The following is a 21,108-nucleotide window of genomic DNA, read 5'->3' as shown; positions in this document are numbered from 1 at the left end:
ACGGCATGATTTATTTATTATATTAACAAATTATACACATACATCAGTAAGTCTTGAACCAACAAACTTCGGTTAACTCCACGTTATCTATTCACTAAGTCATCTTGACATAAAAATATCAGTTGATTAGTTACACTATGTATAAATTATAAAGCTATCATAGGTATATAATAAAGAAATAATAAACTATTTGTAAGCCAATCGCAATGAGAGTGTGAATTAATAACGATTTAAAATAAACTTGTTTATAACGGAGCGCTTTCAGCTTTAATATTATATCGGTGAAGTGATCAGTTCGCCGCGCGCCGCTGTAACGCACGCACGCAACTTAACGAGACGATTTTTATGTGTATACAATCACGTGTTAATAGCCGTTTATGGACCAAAACAATATTGAGATGTGACGTTTAATTGAAGATGGTTTAAAGTGTGTTAAATGGAGCGAATAGGTGTTGCGTGGGGCAAGTCGGGCGTTTGTATGCAGTGCTTAGTGATTTTGGTTGCCTTATCAACCATGGGTCGGGGGCTTGTGGAGACGGAGGAGTTCATGAGTGACCTGGACTTACCTAGTAAGTATGGGACTTAAGGCTTAAATAATATTGCAATTGAATGATTCGTTCGCTTTATATATAAATAATGTGTTTATTGTCTTTTTAATATATTTTGTAGGGATACTAATGTGTTATAATTTAGAATATTTAATTGGAATGTAATTCTGAAATTATATAATTAATCATTGATTTAACTTTATGTTATTTTACTTATTTTACTTCTATACATAGATTGTATTATAGTTGTTTTTGTAGTCGTTGCTTTAGAAGCATTTTTGGTTAATATATTATAATATTTTTTTAGTTATTTATTGATATATAGCGTATATACAATGAAATCGTCTGACTTCCACTGATCATCGCGAAGGCGTTCCCCAGATTACGAGAAATTCAATGTTGCAATTTTCTTACAGTAAGTAAGCTGATCACAAATGTTGCTCAATGATGAGTTGATTCGGAAGTTCACTTTTTTATATTGACTTTTCCATATATACTTATTTTGTATATGTGTGTCATATACAACTTCAAATCGACTGGATAGAATTTGACGATTGTTTTTAAGTGTGAGATGTTGTAGATTGGAACAGGTGGGTACTGTTTAGAGAATATATATTCTTTTAAAATAAAAATCTTATTACACCCATTTTAATTTTTAGTACGGACATTATGGATGTGTATTTATACAATACAATCATAAAAATTCTCATTCGTCATTTTGACGGGTAATATTAGACTAATATTTATGTGTAAATGATAAAAGTACCTTACCTAAATGTTAATTGAATGATAATGATTGTAATTGACGTTTTATTTTTTCTGTTTATTTTATCTTTTAAAAAATGCCTACTGTGTCTAGGGATCTGATTATGGTAATGCTGAACTTGAATGTTGATTTCATTTGTTGACATTAAATATACTATTGGCAATCTTTATTAAAACCTATCAATTGTAAATGACCTTTATTGCCATAGTAGACGATGTATAAAAAGTCGAGATGCTTCAATCGTAAATCTTAACCAAACATTCTTGGTTCAAAGCCGGGTAAACTTATAAATATAAAGGAATTATATGTATCTTAATTTGTGGTAAGTGACTAAGCCGGTTAGCCTTTAAACGGGTATTAGTTTGAATTAACTGAGTCAGTTGTGTGTACAGATATTCAAGTATTGTACGAAAAATCAGCTAATCTAAGTCGCTCGAATTTTAATGTATGTTATAAAATACTTATACATATATAACTTATTGTATCAATTCATATATAACGAGTTGTTCCTGGCTACTCCATACACGTCGAGTTTTTTTTTTTAAATTAAAACTCGTATATCATGACAAGCTCAAGCTACTTCAATATCAAATTTCACTATGATCAGTTTAGTGATTTAGTCGTGACGTGGCAACAGGCACAAAAAAGTTTAACTTTTCGGTCGGCGTGTGTGTTTTTATATGTTTCACACACGTATAAAACTTCATAGGGTTCTCGTATGTGTGGCGCCGAATTTAGATAAAGATAAGGGCGTTATGATATGGACCCGAGGGATTGCGTAATACAGATCTATCTGAAGTTCAGGCAATTTATTCTTGACATCATGAACAGATAACAGATAAAACGATCCTGTCCTGCGGACGTGGATGTGTGAACACATCAAACGGGGCTTTGTGATACCCTTTATATGCGTCACGTTGCATATTTTCTGGTATTGTCTCAATATCGACTAGACTTACAGGCTTCACCTCCCGATGGTCCATCTACTCTTCCAATTTCCGCATCCAGCTAGGTCCTGCCACTTAGGTACTGGACGACATCCTAAGTTAGTTGATTCACGGCCTACTTAAATACTTTTCTGTTCTAAGGGCCAACAGTCCTTCACAAGACGTGACTGACATTTTGTATCCATAGAATATGCGAAAGTGTGGTTACTTGTTTATTTCTCCGTTGGTATAGTAACTGAGCAATACGTTATTCTGTACAAATAATCTCTGATCCAGAGAATAATTTCGAACCAGACGATTCTAATGGCATGTACGTTACCTGTCGTTATAAGAGTAATACTGTTCTGCGTGGAGTTCATTACATCGCTCGCAATAACATTAACAGTAGTTATTTGACTTTAAAGGTTACGTCATATTTTTTGTTCGAAATTCGAATTAGCCGAAATTGTCACGTCAGGAAAATGCATTATGACCGCTCCAGGCGATCTTCCACTCTTTCTAATTCTATTGTATATGATATTATTTAAACTTCTTTTTTGTTTTTGTTTTTATTCACACGGGATTTTTATTATATATAATTGTTCTAAAATATTATTTATTTTTTTATTGTGTCTATTATTAAACATACAATATATAGGTAAGTTACCACCTACCATTACAACAGTCACCATGACACTTCTCTTTTTTTAAATATACGAGCATATACTTCAGATTTAAAGCCGAGATGGCCCAGGTGTTATAACGCGTTCATCTTAACCTATGATTACGGGTTCAAACCCAGACAAGTCCACTGAATTTTTACGTGCTAAATTTATGTTTATAATTTATCTCGTGCTCGGTGGTGAAGGAAAACATCGTGAGGAAACCTGTATGTGTCTAATTTTAACGAAATTCTGTCACATGTATATCCACCAACCTGCATTGGAGCAGCGTGGTGGAATATGCATCAAACCTTCTCCTCAAAAGGAGAGGAGGCCTTAGCCCATCAGTGCTAAAATTTACAGGCTGTTAATGTAATGTAATGTATTATTTAAAGCTGGGGAGTTGCTTTTAACGCGTTAATCTGTGAATTATTTAGTATGATCTAAAAAAATTACCATAAATATCAAATTAATTGAAAAATGTTGTAGTTTATATAATAACATCACGCTACGACTTACGGGCGGCACGCGGTTTGAACCGCGCGGAGCAGCTTATCGTACAAGCGACATTAAATTGTTCACTAATTGCAATTAACGATACGTCATTTCATTTATACAACAAATAGTTAAAGGATATATACCCAATTATTTAAGTGATAAGATAATTACGAATTACCAAAGGTAAGTAAGGTAAGTTCATATAGTACACTTACCATTCCGTATTCCTTCCAAGCTGAAACAAACAAAGACTATTCTCATGAGTGTAAACTTGTAAAGCTCTTCTTTGTTTACATTTCATTAGATACGGAACTCGAGCGTTCAACGTTGAGTGGATCGTTTTATTTTTTATTTTTATACACAACTAGCTAACCGTCCCGGCTTTGCACGGGTAGAATAAGGTAACATAAGATATTCTTATTGAAATACAAACGTTGAAAGAGTAACTCTTGTCTTTCTGTGTGTTCTTGTTGGGCCATTCATCTTCGTGATCGTTGATCAACTCACCAAAGATTAATCACAATCGGATAAATTATTATTATTTATTTAGAAGACTAGAACATTCGTCTCCTTCGTGCTATTAAAACCATAAATAATTAGGGGGCCTTTCGGAAGATTTTTTTATTTAAATTTTCGTGTGCGCGCGTGAATTTTTATGTTTACTCAATAGTCAGTCAGCCATCTGGAAATCAGTGTTGTGCATTAGCACAGCATATACTGAGATGAACCCCTTGCTACCTACACTGTATTCCGTGAATTTAATTATTTTCTTGTGTATAATCGTTGTAATGCATGTGTATGTGTAGCAAAAATAAATAGTTTATATGGTTTAAGGATACGTTTGTCCAATCCCAAAAACTTATATCATCATCGTCATAATTATTTCTTGTAGTGTGCTGAAAATAATGTCCTTTTGAACTGATAGACTAAATGAAGTTAATCAAAGTTCTACAGCGCCCTCCTTTAAGCCAAAATTTCACACAATTCTGCCTTTATGTTAGACATTAATTACAAAACGACCTTCTCCTCAAGACAAATAACTTAAGCTAGTTTAAGCTGTACGTCGATAGTCTGTCGGGACATTGACTTTTAAATATATATACATTGTTTTGTTTCAAGATATATATATTCATCCTTTATAAATCCTTCATTTTTTTTTCTAATTATTGGAACGAAGTTGAGAGTGAACTGGTAGAAATTGTCACGTAAGAAAAAATCATTATGTACTCTCCAATCGACTCTATCCCTTTGTTTTTATTTTGCTGGAAAAACGCGTTACGCGTTCCCCTCACGCGGAGTGCGCCCCGATACACTCAGTCTCTTCGGTGAGCGCCACGGGATCACTTTCGCATGCTACAATATAGCCCTGAACTTTACTCTGTCCTCCTTTATCTGTTTCTTTCTTTTAGGGTTATATAAAAACTGTTTCTTTCTTTTTGGGTTTATCTGTTATTCCAGAGCTGCCCAAAGGTTTGAAATGGCAGTGTTGATAATCCTTAAAGAAGAAGAGAAAGTCTGAAGTTTCGGTGATCGTTGCTACTGCTGTCACAATTGATTATGAGAGTAAGGGAAATGATAATGCACGCGTAACTGCGCATGCTTGAGCACTATTATATCTTACTTATATAAAGCGTACTTGTTTCACAAAATGTTATATTTTTTTCTCGTTTTAAATATATTCTACGAGTGTCTTTTTATGACATTGGTAGACGAAATAGCAAATGGGCTACCTGATGGTAAGTGGTCATCACCGCCCATAGTTAATGGCGCTGTAGGAAGATTAACCATTCCTTACGTCACCAATGTGCTACCAACCTTAGGAACTAAGATGTTATGTCCCTAGTGCATGTAGTTACACTGGCTCACTCACGCTTCATACCGGAACACAACAACACTGGATACTGGCTGTTTGGAGGTAGAATATCTAATGAATGGGTGGTACCTACCTATACGGGCTAACGCAAAGTCCCTACCACCAAGTAAAAGAGTCGAGTGTGCGAGTAAGCCACAGATGGAACATTTATTTAATACAAGGCTTCTGACTGAAACTGCCAAATTTACCTTACCGATTTTTGATTTACTTTCTACGATATTCTTGCTGGTGCTATTTTCCAAGGATACAGAGAGGTCTTGGAAATACATTTTTTAATTTGCGTACATTTTTTTAACATAAAAGGAGACCCTTTGCAACATCTATATCCGGGTCATGGAGGCTAAACATCCAATCCCTTCTAGAAAATTTATTATACTGCAACATAACCAATAACTCATATCAACACATGCAGCTTTTCTCACGACGATTTGCTCCAACTTTGAGTACGAGATGAATTGTAAACACAAATATAGTTCTTGAAAAATTCAAATTTGTTCGGATATGATATAAAATGCGCTAAGACTTGCATGTTTTATGTACTGGCTGTATTAACATAGCGAGTATATTCGAGGGAGGGCCTTGAAGGCAAAGACGGCTTATACCATCTTTGGTCGTTGGTTTTGGTCGCAAATCTGTTATATAATATAATATATATTTATTCTGCCTCATACGTATATATGTAATGAGATGTGAGAAATGTTTTTTATCATAGTTTGTAAAGATTTTATCATAAGAAACGAAATTCGTTGTCTTTAAACAGGTACAATGTTCTAAACTCTGGTGTCTTTTCGACATAAGTTTTACCTGATAGAGTTTTATGGAAGCCTGTCTGCTAGCTACTACTTATTATCTATGGATTATTATCTTTCATTACAGTAAAAGGATGAGTGAGTCAATGTAACTCTGTAGTTAGTTGGCTCAAGATTTTATGAGCCTCGTGCACGAGGGATATTATTTTCAAATTATGATTAATATTTCTCAAAATGCCAATGTCTAATGAGAATGACTTACCACTAGGTGTTATATTTGCTAGTCTGTCTAAATTAAATGATAATAATAATAAAAACTTGGTACATATCATAGATTGCATTGAGCAACAACAGTGAAATTTTTTACACTTAACTTTTAAAAGGACTTCTGAAATATACTTTAAGAAATAAGGTGTGGGACGTACTTTGTCATATTGTATGCTTACTCGGCGTGGGACGGTTATGGGTGGAGAGATCACGCGTGATACTAATGGTATCATATATAAATAGAAAACATTAAGCCTCATAAATTGGGTAGTTAGTCTCGTATAATCCTTTATTTATCAATATTTTAATTCCAGTTTCAGGAAAGTGTCAGTTTTCCGTGTGTTAACTACTATTTTGAAATCTGCTTTTTTGTTGTTGATAAACTTTAATTCTTATCTAATTGTGTCTGTGCTTAAATTTTTTTTTCACTGAATATTTGTAATTTGTAAGATAAAATATATAACACATAAAACTATTATAAAGAATTACTCAACAGCTTAAAGTGCAAGTTAATGAAATGCTGCAGATAATTAATCAGGTTGTCAAGAAGTACAAAAAGACGAAAACGACGCAAAATCACAAGATCGTAAGCCGAAAATATTGATATCTCTTTTGTTTTTTAAAATTGCATTTTGCTTGTTTATTTATTTTTTGCATTGGTAAGTCGATCTTAATATGGAAATATGGAACAATAGAACGAACAGATTTTTGAAATAAGTAAATTCCCGGCAACATTCTGATACGAAAAACTAGTTAAAAATATTGTTTTTAGCATGCACAAGTGCACTTAGTGAGCGAGATCTTAAGTTTGAAATGCTTCTATAATAAATAAGCCATTTTCTCAAGAAATCTTAGAACTTCCTTTAGATAATAATAAATCTTTTATGAATATTTTACAAGTATTTAATATAAACACCAATAAAATAAATATAAATAAAAACCTCAATAAATTTTCATTTTACATTATATTTTGTTATTTTAAAATAAACTGGAGTGGCTGGTTCGCGTGCACTCTAGACTTGCAGATAAAGTTTTTGGTTATCCTCTGGTAAACTTTCGAAAGTTGTAGCATTTGTAACGAAGCGTACAGGTTATGTCGTAGAAGTCCTACTAATATTACAAATGTGAAAGTTTGTTTTCTTGGAGATATTTCCCTCATTCATAATATGGATGGATAGATGGATTCTTTTGATGTAAGATGTTAGGTTAGTTAGGTTAGGTAGGCTTAAAAATCTTCAACTAGATTATACATATATGTACTCACGACATCTATGTAGTTTGATTTATTTGAAATCAGCCATATGCAGTATATGACATGATAAATAGTCCAATATACCTATAAACATCGTTGAGAGAGTTTTAAATAGTCTTTTTTGTCCCACGTCGGGTGCCAAAATTGCATTTTAAGATTGGATGTTCATCTCTTATGCAATCAGAATTCCGTGAACTTTCTTGCCTCTCTACATTACAAAACGAAAATCGCCACTTAGTATGTCTTATATTACATGTACTCACTTTGTATACCTTCTATAGTAATTAATCAGTCAGACAGGTCATTGCCCTTTGTCAAATATACATCTTTGAAATAAGTGAGTTTTTATTAAGTTAATAAATAGTTAACGTAAATAAAGATTGACAATTAAATTGAACTATTCGTATTGAACAAAAGGTCTTCATAAAATCAATTTATATGTATAACAACTTCTAGATCGTCTTTCTAGTTTGGAGAAAATCAATTGATAGTCTGCTTTAAATTCATATTTCTTAAATTAAAATAAGTGTGATTTTTTAAACTAATTAAATGTTTGAGACCTCTTGGTAACAATTTTCTTTCTCTTTTTTCTTCAAATAAATTGTATTTTTTTGTACAGTTAATGTATTATTTTAATATATTATAAATATTTAGAACTCTTGAATTTTGAATCTAGGCTTTTCTATTGGTATCGGTATAAAGGCAGTTACCCTCATATACAGTAATCGTTGGTCCGAACGATTATCTCGCGAACGTTGCACAACTAACAGACATAGTAAAACTTTGTGAAAGGAAAGTTCAGATCTTATAATTTCAAACTCCTTTTTATTTCTTTTAAAAGACTTTAAAAGTATATAATTTTAAAAATAACACAAAGTAATTACTTTAGATTTTAAGGAAAAGGTTTTACGACTACCTAGACAGTAAAATTTAAGAAGATATTACATAGATTAATTTATACAATTATCATTTAAGAAATATCAGTGAGTCGGAGCTACTACAGTACATGGGATATAACACCTTAGTTCCCAAGGTTGGTGACGCAAAGGTGTTATGAGGAATGATTCACTTAATGCCTATGGGTTAAGGCCAGTGGTGAGCACTTAACATCAGGTGGTCTATTTGCCAGTTTGCCTATGAATGACATAACGTTATAAGCGACATTACTAATATTTTCAAAAATTGATATTTATTAACAAAAATAGCCTCGAAGTCATCCGAACCAGCACACGTATTTCCCCCTCATGTAACCTGGGTTCCTTTAAACGAACCCGAATAGGCATCTTGCGGGCCGGCATGACGAGGGCAGCTAGTTCAGTTAATTTAGTTAGTTTTATTTAAGCTCGGTGTGCTCAGCAAGGCAAGACAGTATTTCACGTCGGCCGATCGTCTAAGTCTATACAAGGCGCAAATTCGGCCTCACATGGAATACTGCTCTCACCTCTGGGCGGGTGCTCCCCAGTACCAGCTCCTTCCATTTGACCGTATCCAACGTTGAGCGGCTCGAATTATCGACGATCAAGCCCTTTCCGATCTGCTTGAACCTTTGGCTTTGCGTAGAGATGTTGGATCGCTCTGCATCTTCTACAGAATTTATCACGGGGAATGTTCCGAGGAATTGTTCGGATTAATCCCGGCTGCTGAATTTCTCCTTCGGATATCTCGTCAAAATTCCAAATATCACCCGCACCACCTAGATGTCCGAAAATCCACAACAGCGCGATTTTTAAGACATTTTCTGCCTCGCACAACCACTCTGTGGAACCAGCTTTCGCCGGCGGTTTTTCCGAACCGATACGACTTGGGAACCTTCAAGAAAAGAGCGTACTCTTTCCTGAAAGGCCGGCAACGCACCTGCAAGCTCCCCGGTGTTGCAGATGTCCATGGGCGGTGGTAGTCACTTTCCATCAGGTGAGCCTCCTGCTCGTCTGCCACCTTTTGACTTAAAAAAAAAAATCCTGCGTGTACTGGCCGTTTGGACCCCACTACCACTTACCATCAGGTGTAAGTGGAGTTATTTACGTACGGGGGAAAAATATATATATTAAATGCTTCGCATAAATCGCCTCGACTCCAAGTGACATTAAAAAAACGAATAATGCTATAATATGTACCGTGAATACGAAGATATTATTAATTCAATCTTAACCTTTAATTAGTGTGTTTGGTATATTACTTTTGGAAATAGCTTTTAATTTGATAATGAAAACAGTGTATTAATAATAGCATTGATGGTCACGCGAGTAAGAAATATACACATAGTTCTATGGAATACAAATATAACATTACATTTATGTATGTATATGTAGATTATCTATATAGATAATAATAGCCCTTCTAGTATTGCTAGTCATACAAATTAAGGTAACTCAGAAAAGTGTAGTACAATCCCTGCATCTAAAGAAAATTTCTATTTTAGATGCTCTTAAAAGTTCATGTCTCAGACAGAAAATAAGCATAGTCTCCTCCGAGTCTTGATATAAGACAAGTCCTTCAAGGTAGGGTATCTTTAGATGTTGAAGAGATATATCAGTCCACTTATATGTTACGCGAAGAAAGAATGACAACAAGACATGCTATTTCTGGATATTATAATACTATAAAATTCGACTTAAAATATTTTAATAAAAAATTAAGTTTTTTATTTATAATAAACGTCGCTTACACAAAACATTAACAGACAAAACCAAATATAGTTTAATATTTAAATAAACAATTCCAATATACAATTATGATATATTAAGCCAATACGTGAAAAAACTTTCCACTTTGTCGCAATCGAATCGAAGTATAATTGTGCCCGTATCGAATTGTATCATAACCTTAGTAAATTAATAGAATCATCAGCTACGATCCAGATGGGTATATTTTTATGAAGAATATTCTAGAATAGTTTTTTAATCTGAAATAGAATTATAAAGTGGATCAGAATAGAATCGGGAACCAATCGTAATCGTTAGAATTATTGGAATTGGCTCTCAGTAGAGCTATTTTGTCGGAAAAGACTGGAACTCACCGCAGAACATGATCATGTAATATCATAAGGTGATATATGACATTGACTATAATAACTACGTATTACATGCCTTAGATCAGGGCCGGAATTACGGTATGGCTTTTTGGTATTCAGCCCAGGTCCCCGTGGATTCAAGGGGCCCAGCTAAGTCAATTCAAAGTCAAAAATAGACGATAATGGGAAAGAATCCATCATTCTATTAAATTAAACGATCGTATGGTTTGCAGCCCTGCGAATCCTGCAATTAATCAAACCCATTCAATTAATTAATTCAAGTCTACGTTCAGGTGTGTCAGTGGGCCCCCTAAATAGTATTAGCCCAGGGCCCCCTAAACTCACGGTCCGGTCCTGCCTTACATAACACTCAAATTCGGTTTTAAACATTTTATGATTGAGATTACGAATTGAGTTCTTACCGAGAAGCATTGTTGAGTATTATTAAATGATGTGATTCTTATTTCTAGTAAAAATATTAATAATAATGTGTGACCTAATTATTTTTATAGCCTAAATATTGTCATGAAATTGCAAAACATGTTCGTGCCAATAGCACGCAGATTGTTAACTGGTTCCAAATTTTTGAGATATTTTATGATGATATGATATACAATAAAATAATAGATATATAATAAATAATATTTTATTTGCTAACTGATTACTTGTTGTATGATTTGTGAAAGAAACCTTTTATTTACCTCCTTTTATAACAGTCAAAGGATAGAATCATTCAGCCAGTATAATTATACAAAAAATATTGACAAATTATTATATATTTTGTGATAAATGTATTTCATTTCATTTATATGTATTAATGATATTCACGTTTGTCACATATTCGAATTTTAAAATGAGTGAAACTTCGAAAATATACTAAAAGCTTTTTCGAGACGCGTTCCATCTTCTTTTATATATTTATGTATTTTGGTTTACTATTTTTACATTTGGTTTATTTTTTTTTAATTAAAATATATTGAAATTTTTTTGCTGATTACCGATTGCATTCGTTAAAAACTACGTAAACAGCGTCGAGATGTCACAACCTACAGTGACGCGATGAATGTATTATTGCCAAACCAATTTTTGTAATGTTGAAGAACTGAAGTACGAGCGCAGCAATGAATAGTGCCCTTAAAGAATAGAACACCCGTTGGGACGGGGGAGGGCAGTGTTGTATCATATTACGTTAATACATTAGTCCTGTCAGTGCCTTCGGGTATGGGAAACAAATACTTGACTTTAATTCCAAATTGCATCTTTGAACCAATTAAGGTTAAAATATCTAATTTTGGGATAACAGTGCAAACAATATTTCTAAAGGATTAAACATCCCGTAGTCGCTAATATCAGGAGAGCTGGTTCATTTAATATCTATGTAATTGAAAATGCGAAAAAAAAAATCTTGGTAGAATTTTTGTGTTCACTTGAATAAAGTTTTCAAATTAACGCATATACTTTTTGATTATATTATAAGAATGCATGTTCCTAATTCAAATAGCGTCACTATAACCTAATGTAAACACTATTACATTTGTATAATAAGTTCGTTACTACCAAAGGAGGAACCCGAGCTTCCTAGTTAATCTGTTGGTCTATCACGATTTTTTTTATAAAATTTTAGATAAGCAATACCTAGTTATGGAAAATTAAGATTAACCAGTTATTCGAACTTATTAGCTCAAGATTTTATTGGAACTAGTGTAGATATAGGATTAATTTATGAGTATTTCGCGTATCATTATATATTTTTATTACCTTTAATTTTGAATTACTTACCTTTTTATTTTCAGGCAGTACCACAATCAAAATTATAAGATTGTGATGCCTATGTCAAATAGAACGTAACGTAAAAAGAATGTAGACGCAACGGAAGTGTGACACTCCCCTTCCTTTGAAAGGTCAAAGGAATGGGAAAGCCAACTTCCCAAATCCGGACTGTAAATGAGAATTGTTTATAGTAAAACTCATTAACTTTGATGGCAGTGCCTGTACCGTACCTGTTAGCAAGCAAGCTTAACTAGTGATATTAGGTAGGTTAAGGTGGTATCACACGGTTCCTTTCCTCGCATTTTGCTTGTTAATTCAAAGTGATATCACCTTTATGTTGGCAATCAACACTAGTAAATAAATAATTTGTATTGGTGTTGGTATTATAGAGATGTCCATTCCTGTTTTATCGACAAGGAAATAAAAGCTCAATGATTAAAAGTAACAAAATAACATGTTTATGAAATTACCGACAATTCATTTGTAATGTTTAAGCATTTTTTTCTCACCTTTTTATCCTTGAAAGCGAGGGATGATTAATGTTCTTTCCGCTGTAAGTACATTCTTATACAGATAATATGTAAATCACTTAATAAATAGCTGGAGCATCTTCATTTTGAAAATTCAGTTACATATTTATACTTTTTCATAGAAATGAGTGTTAAATTAAGAGAAATAGAATAAAATAAAAATTAACCTTTGTTCAAAAAGAATATTTTTGAAAGATTAAGAAGAGAAGAGAGGAGATATTAAAAGATTAATGTGATTTTATCACATCACCACCCATCTCATAATCTATGAGCTATCCACACCTACCCACACCGTTGGTTGCCTGGAAGAGACCGCTTCGTAGCGATAAGGTCGCCATAATTGTACGCTTTTATTTAGGCTGTATACATTTATTAATTTTCTCACTGTGGTGTACAATAAAATGTAAGTAATATTTGTTAAAATAACATTACACATTAACGCCGAATAGAGGTGACTGTTAATGCTTGTGTGTGGCCGTCTCTTGACTACTAAGTACACGCTCACTAGTTAAAAAGAATGACGTTTCGCGAGTGTCAAGCTTAGGTTTTATGCACACCAAGGTGTTACAGTTGGCTTGTTTTTGAAGAGCGACTCTCTCTAGACATACTGGTATAAAAAATCCAATTTTGAACGTTCAGATTAACTTTACAGACTTAAAATTAAGCGTAACAGAAGTGTATATAAATTAAGCAATGAGTTGCTTGCAACGCAGGTACGGAAAGAGAACACAACACGAATATTTCTCTACTCTGCGATTCATTGTGATGCGAGCATTAAAATTTCTGAGCGACGTGAATTTTATTATTATTACATATTTTCTGAATTCGCGACGTATGTAAATTCGCGAGTAATGACATAAAACATAATTTAATTTGTCGTGTACCAGTTTTCTTATTCATTACCAAGACTACTATAAAAGTAACTAAAAGAGCAACTACGAAGAAATAACAAATTAATATCAAGTCATTATTTCAACATTATTAACATTATCTCAACTCTTCCTTTGTTCGTTCACTCAACAACTATCTGTTCTGAGCACCTTTGTTTCCGTGTAATTTAATTACGAAACAGTTAAATATCCTAAGTCTACTGCCATTTTTTCGTACATAGTTTGTTTCTTTGTCTTCGTCTCAATATCTATACTTCTATAATATATATATATATTTATAGCTTATAAAAGCGAAAGTAACTATGTCTGTTACGATTTCACGAACCATTGAACGGAATTTGATGTCATTTATTGTACAACACTAGCACATAGGCTTTTTAATATCCAACACCAGACGACTGACCTCTTAGACACAAAGTCATAACTAGTACTTATAACATGGAACTGCGAAAAGAAATAAAATAAAATCCGTGTTTGCTTTGGATACACTTACATTGTATTATTTATCTATTTTCAAAATAGTTTTATTATAATATCATCAACAAAAAAAACAGCCGATTGAATCACAATGATTAAAAAACTAACGCTATTCGTTATTTTTATATTGACGCGTGTATTCTATATTGACGGGCAATGCTTATTAAATATGATGAAATCATTGTATCTCTCTTTAATTCTTAAAGTCAAATGAATATAAATACTATTGTTATATTCATATACTTTAAGAAGGTTAAAAACGCATTTTTTATATCATATACAAATCAAATCAAATCAAATTATACTTTATTCAAGTAGGCTTTTACAAGCACTTTTGAATCGTCGTATAACAAACTATTCAAAGTAAAGCTACCACCGGTTCGGAATGTAGATCCTACCGAGACGAACCGGCAAGAAACACAGTAGTTATTCTTTTTCAACATCTAAAAATACAGTCACGTTAGTTAAATACAATTAATTATGTATGTTATGTCTCCTGCCTGAAAGTCGACAAGCATTAACTCCACGCTTTTTTATCATCAATATAATCTTGTATCGAATAATATGCCTTCTTTACCATTGTATTTTTACAAATGACTTGAATTTATGAAACGGCAAAGTTAAAAATGTCTGCGGATTTTTAATATAGAAGCTTAAGTCCTTAAATAAATAATATTTAAGGACTAAAAATAGTTCCTGTATAAATCTTTACCGCGTGGAATGGTGGCAAGAATGCTGGCAGCATTTCCCCGTTGAATCGCAATTCCGATCCTCTGGGCAAAAATCGAACCAGACCTCCTGTCAACACTGGAGGCCATAAGGCGAGGTGTTATACTTTTAATGAAGCTTTTTGTACTACTACTCCAAGGACAAAGTGTTTTGACGGCTAATGGGACAAAAAAGTAATTTCACATAAGACAGGAATATTTGAATTTTTTTTAATATAATATTGCACTGGGCAAAATGTCTTCCTAATTAACATTTAATCGTTTGAATCCAATTAATTGTAAAATTCATCTCACTATAGAAACAAATACCTCGCAGGGGTATAAAATATTATATTTTATTGGAATTGATAAAATTAAAAACTTATAAATTTACTTGTTAGGTATCATTCATCACGTAACGTGTCGTGTTGATTTCGTAGATTACGTTATCTTAATTCCAAAGGTTGGTGGTGTTTTGATGATGTAAGTGATAAGATGGGTAAAAATTCTTACAGTGTCATTTTTTATAACCAGTAGCCAGGTAAATTAGGTAGCATTTTTTTCAAAAACCTCGTGTACCAAATACTTGGTGGTAGGGCTTTGTGCAAGCCCGTCTGGGTAGGTACCACCCACTCATCCGATATTCTACCGCCAAATAACAATACTCTGTATTGTTGTGTTCCGGTTAAAAGGGTGAGTGAGCCAGTGTTATCACAGGCACAAGGGATATAAAATCTTAGTTCCCAAGGTTGGTGGGGCATAGGTGATGTAAGGAATGGTTAATATTTCTTACAGCGCCTTTGTCTATGGGCGGTGGTGACCACTTACTATGCTCGTCCGCCAACCAATGCCATAAAAAAAATACTATTAAATATGATGATACTAGGGTAACATAAATCCTTGAACGAGTTACACAGTCCCTTTTACGTCTAGATTGAATTACTTTTCAAATGAATATTAAAAAGTTTTTATACGAATTGTCTGTTGTATATAATACTATGAGTTAAATTTAATTATAGTTTCTAGTTAGACAAAAGTTTACAATATAATGTTTAGTTTTAATTCAAATCCAATTATTATAAATTTCGAAATGGTTGGTGCTTAAAAGTAATAGATACTTTAAACATCGACGAAAAGAGTACTAAGGTCATACAAGATGGAATAATTTGAAAGTGGTTTAATCATTTATCAGGAGTAAACGAAATTGAAATTTAAAATTTTAGCGGAGATAAACCCGTAGTGAATTTTGCAGATTATGAAAATTGATACTTAAAAGAACATCACTTTGGAACTGTTTTACAATAATAAACCTTAGTTAAATCAAGTCAAAGTTTTTGCTAACTAGATGATTTGTTTTAATAATAATTTTAATATTTTATGGGAAAAGATAGAAGAACAGGTCTTTAAGATTTTTTCGAACGTAGCGTAAAACTTATGCTTTTGAAGTTTTGAAATTTCTCGTAATGTTTTTCTTACATCTTTCAAAAATAAAAACAACTATGTTAAAAGTAACTAGTTTATTGGAATGTTTTTACATTTCAAAGTAATATTAATATGACTATGATATTAATTTGGTCCTTCGAGCCGGATTAAAATCGTCAATGATTTTATATTGTAAGTATTTGTATCTATAGGAAATAAAGATCAATTTGCCTGTTTGATCGTCTAAATTCCTGCTGAAAATAAATTTTAAAACTAAGTGAAATACAATCTAGTTTCATAAAGCTAGGTTATGTTGCAATTCATAAAACTGAAAAGTAATATGAGATCAAACGATATCCGTTTTCAGAAGCTGCTGACAAAAGCCAGCATCCGATGCCCTTATCTTTGTTCCAATAATACTTGATTACAGTCGAGATAATTCCAGTTGGGTCGTGCTCCTCTAACTTTGTCGACGCTTGTTCCAATTTCAAATGAAACTAGTTAAGGTTCGAGATATTTTGAATTGAATTATATTAAAATTTATTACTAACACATAAGATTTTATGAGTTCTAATTAATTTTTTTATGTTTTATAGTCAAAGTATGAAAGACATACTTTGTCATGTAAGAAATCGGAATTGAAGAATAAATGAAAGTCTTTTACAGATTGCTGTTTATTTAAGATTTTCTTTTGATACTAAGTTTTAGAAATGCTACCAAGTTAAACATGTATATAATGTACAATATTACTTGATATTAATTGAGAAGACGGTATTATAGTGTGAGTTAACAAAGGGCGTCTCTATTCCTGATCGTTCATGTTCCACTCTGATGGCAAAGGCCACTTGACCTAAGAGTATCAGGCCAATGATCAACATCTATCCATGTTTTTAGAGAAGTGACATTACGGACTGCAGTTCAGAATTTCTTGAAAGAAAAATAACAATTTCTGCCTAAAGATTTGGTTAACTCAAGATTTAAACTCAAGATTTCAGGAGCTGGAGCCTTTTTCCATCTTAGTCAGTAATCAAAGAATCGGTAGAAAATGTATGTATTTGAATGTATATGTGTGTGTATACGTAATATAAGACATCGTTGAAATTAACTTCATCTCAAATATTTAATAAATAGCTCAGAAATATCTTTTTAATATAAATCTATTCCCCGTTTGGATTTTCGTACGTTATATTATATACTAAATTCGACTAAAAGCTCAGCTTATTACCTGAAAGGTAGTTGAAAATATTTGTCAAGGTGTAATATTACTCGTGTTAGCATTTGTGTAATACCGTCAGCTGAGAAAAAAAGAGGGAGGAGGGGGAAATGAGGTGAAAGAAAGGAAAATAAATAAGTAAGGCAAGGAGGTGCAGAGAGCCAAATCATATTTGTAGTATAATGCACATTAATTTTCAAAAATATATCGCACAGAGCCTCGACCTCGTTATAGTTTTATTATATTTATAGATTATGAGGTCAAGACGGATCTACGTGACCTGTAACTTAAAGAACCTTGGTTTTAATAAGAGTTTTATAAAGTAAAATACGTAAGTGCTAGTTTTTAATTAAATTTCATTATAATGCGTGACTCAATCTGATATTTTAATATAGAAATTTGAATATTAAGCGAAAATGCTTTAATTATAACAGTTAAACCTTATTGTTATCATAAATGTGTAATATTTCATGAAGAAATTAAATTTAAGACACGAGCGTTTATTTAAATATTTTACTAGCAGCATAAGTTTTTGAGAATTTCGGTTGATTCAGTCTTGTGGATCTGTTAAAATTTAATGTTCAAGATATTTTGATGTTTGATGATGTCTTTGGTGGTAGGGCTCTGTGCAAGACCGTCTAGGAGGATACCACCCACTCTTCATATATCTTATCGCCAAGCAGTAATATTGTTGTATTTCGGTTTCAAAGGTGAGTGATAAGGGACATAACCAATTCCGAAGGTCAGTGGCGCATTGGCGATTTAAGGAATGATATTTACGACGTCAATTTTTTTTAGGCGTGGTGCTCACATTTATTAATAGGCGATATTTAAAAAATCTTAAATACATCGAATTCTTGAGCAGGGGCGTATATATATATATATATATATATATTTATTTCTGAGTGTTTGACGTTTGTCAAAAGCGGCTATTCTTACCTAAGAAATCGCCCACACACTTTCACACACGCACACATCCTTTATTCTACTGCCAATTAGCAATACTTAATGTTATTTGAAGGTTGAGTGAGCGCACAAGGGATATAACATCTTAGTTTCCAAGGTTATAAAGACTGGTTAATATTTCTTAGTGATGATATCACTGGGCACGGCACTATGTCAGTCTACCAACAAATATTCAATAAACAAAAAAATATGTCTCGGTTTATGGATTATTTCATTTTTATTACTGTATTGCCTGTAAGGTCTTAAAACTTGTGTCTTGTGTGTTACTAGATAAGAGATAAGGGCTGTGAAGGCTAAGTAGTCCTCGACATTGTCTCGCGGGAAATTATCTCCGTATATCTCCATTCCGGAGGCTGTTCATCACAAAATATGTAATTCTTGTCTCGAGATGATCGTTTTCGTCAATCTAATTTGACTTTTATTATCATAATACTGAGGTTTGGTTTAGTTTAAATTATAAAGAAGTAAGCAAAGAAGCGGTAAATATAAATATTTTCTCTATATAATTATTATTTGTTCAAAAATGGACGGAAAAATGTTAAACATATTATATACGTCGTATTTTCCAGCAATTGTGATGCTAGGCATTGTTAACACTAGCAACAAATGTCCAATTAGAAAAAGTCTCAAAGTATCTTTTATGTGGGACGATGTATACGTTTATACAACAGGATCTATAAATTTTTTGATATTTATATTAATTATATGATTATAATTATATATTATGATAATGATTTATAATTTGATTATATATTTATAATGATTTTTATGGAATTGATTGATTTATTTTAAGTCTGTTTTCAGATGGCCCAGTGGCTAGAACGCGTGCATCTTAACCGATGATTTCGGGTTCAAACCCAGGCAGGCACCACTGAAATTTCATGTGCTTAATTTGTGTTTATAATTCATCTCGTGCTCGGCGGTGAAGGAAAACATCGTGAGGAAACCTGCATGTGTCTAATTTCAACGAAATTCTGCCACATGGGTATTCCGCCAACCCGCATTGGAGCAGCGTGGTGGAATAAGCTCCAAACATTCTCCTCAAAGGGAGAGGAGGCCTTTATCCCAGCAGTGGGACATTTACGGGCTGCTAATGCTGTTTCCACAACAACTTTCAGCGACGTAAACTTAGTTGTTCGATTTCCATACAATATAAAATCAGAGCTTCAAATAACATTCCGCATATAAATAAACAGAATGAGATTTCTTATTATTTCCAGTCGAATACATTCAAAATACACAACATATGTCTGCATAATCTTTATTATCTTCGTTTGAGCGATATACTGGTTTGCACAAATAAGCTCGAAGTACTGGAGCGTGTTGCCAGTTTTAAGTAAAATATATTAAATTCTCGAAATTCTTAAACAATAAACGTATGAAGCAGCTTGTGCATTTCAGAGTTTAAAGTTACACGTGTAAATTAAATAGTTTTAAATGTTTCCTGTGAAATTGTATGATATTTTGGAATATTATATTTTAAAATATAAAATGTTTCAGTGGATTCAGGTTTCAAAACTGTTTTCTTATCTTAAAGCAAATAACGCGAATGTTTCTTTAAGATCGTTCTTAAAACTCTCTTAAGTTTAGCCTTCGTAACACAAGGTAAACATAATTTTTCAGACTTCAAAGGTTCGCCTTTCGGAAAGTTTTCATCTTGTCTATATTTTTTTGGTATCCTCTTCGATTATGAACTCATTTTAAAGTTTATTTTTTATAGAACGTACTCCAAGCACCAACTATTTTAATTTAAAATAAAAAAATTTAGTTGTTAAGGATTACACTAAATATTGACTATAACTCGACATTAGTGTTTTTTTTGTGAATTGAAAAAGCCAACAGCCTGAATAAAAATTAAAAAAAAAATCGAGTTTTATTTACCAAGGAGTGCCATTATATTTTTATCATGCCGGTAAGTTGGCTGATGAAACGGCCAAAAAATATCACCAAAATTTTGGATGTTATGTTTCTTGTATTGACTGCATTTATACTAGCGGTAGAATATTTGATGAGTGTACCACTAAGTTAACCTACGAACACGCTAATTGCTTAATAACCTTGTGACAAAAGTGGTATTATATTATTTGATTTGGACGCTTTCAATTTCCGTTGTAAAACCGAATGCTTTGCGAAACAAGAAAGTTACTGACTCTATACAATCGAGTAACAGGAGTACTAAGTTTGGTAACCTCATTGATGTAAATTATTGTAATATTGGAATACGCACAGAGCTTCGCGGGTAGTAACTATTACTGGTTGCTTTGTCTATTGAAGAGGTGAGCAAAACCTTCGTTCCGCATCTTGCACCTAGTTCTTAATAAGTGGACTTACTTTATTATTCTTAATTATAATTGTCTATTCAGCTACAACCTTCATCCTTTAATTTACAGAATAACTTGCGGTAGCCGCTGCGTTACAGATAATTAATTTGTTTAATATATATTTGCTATAATTTTATTCGCTTGTGGGAATACTCGAACAAAATTTTTGAATTGGAGTTGAACATTTCACGAGCGAGATATATTTGCGGATATTTAGTTTATTTTTCATCATCACTAAAACTAAATAAAACAATGTATTCA

The 21,108-nt window shown here is 32.7% G+C and overlaps 1 protein-coding gene across 2 annotated transcripts in view; it reads left to right on the top strand.

The window, feature by feature from the left end:
* Positions 1 to 313: 313 nt before the first annotated feature.
* The window catches only part of LOC125070868 (nephrin-like), a 52,308-nt gene continuing 31,513 nt past the window's right edge, over positions 314 to 21,108 (top strand). For both annotated transcript variants that reach the window (XM_047680866.1, XM_047680864.1), the window contains exon 1: positions 314 to 569. In XM_047680866.1, the coding sequence (XP_047536822.1) occupies positions 437 to 569 (133 nt within the window). In that variant the 5' untranslated portion in view covers positions 314 to 436. The remainder of the gene's footprint in view (positions 570 to 21,108) is intronic.

This window comes from Vanessa atalanta, chromosome 18 (assembly GCF_905147765.1).
Source record: "Vanessa atalanta chromosome 18, ilVanAtal1.2, whole genome shotgun sequence".
Classification (NCBI taxonomy): domain Eukaryota; kingdom Metazoa; phylum Arthropoda; class Insecta; order Lepidoptera; family Nymphalidae; genus Vanessa; species Vanessa atalanta.
Note: the sequence above shows the minus strand (reverse complement) of the source record. Positions and strands in the feature narration are given on the sequence as shown.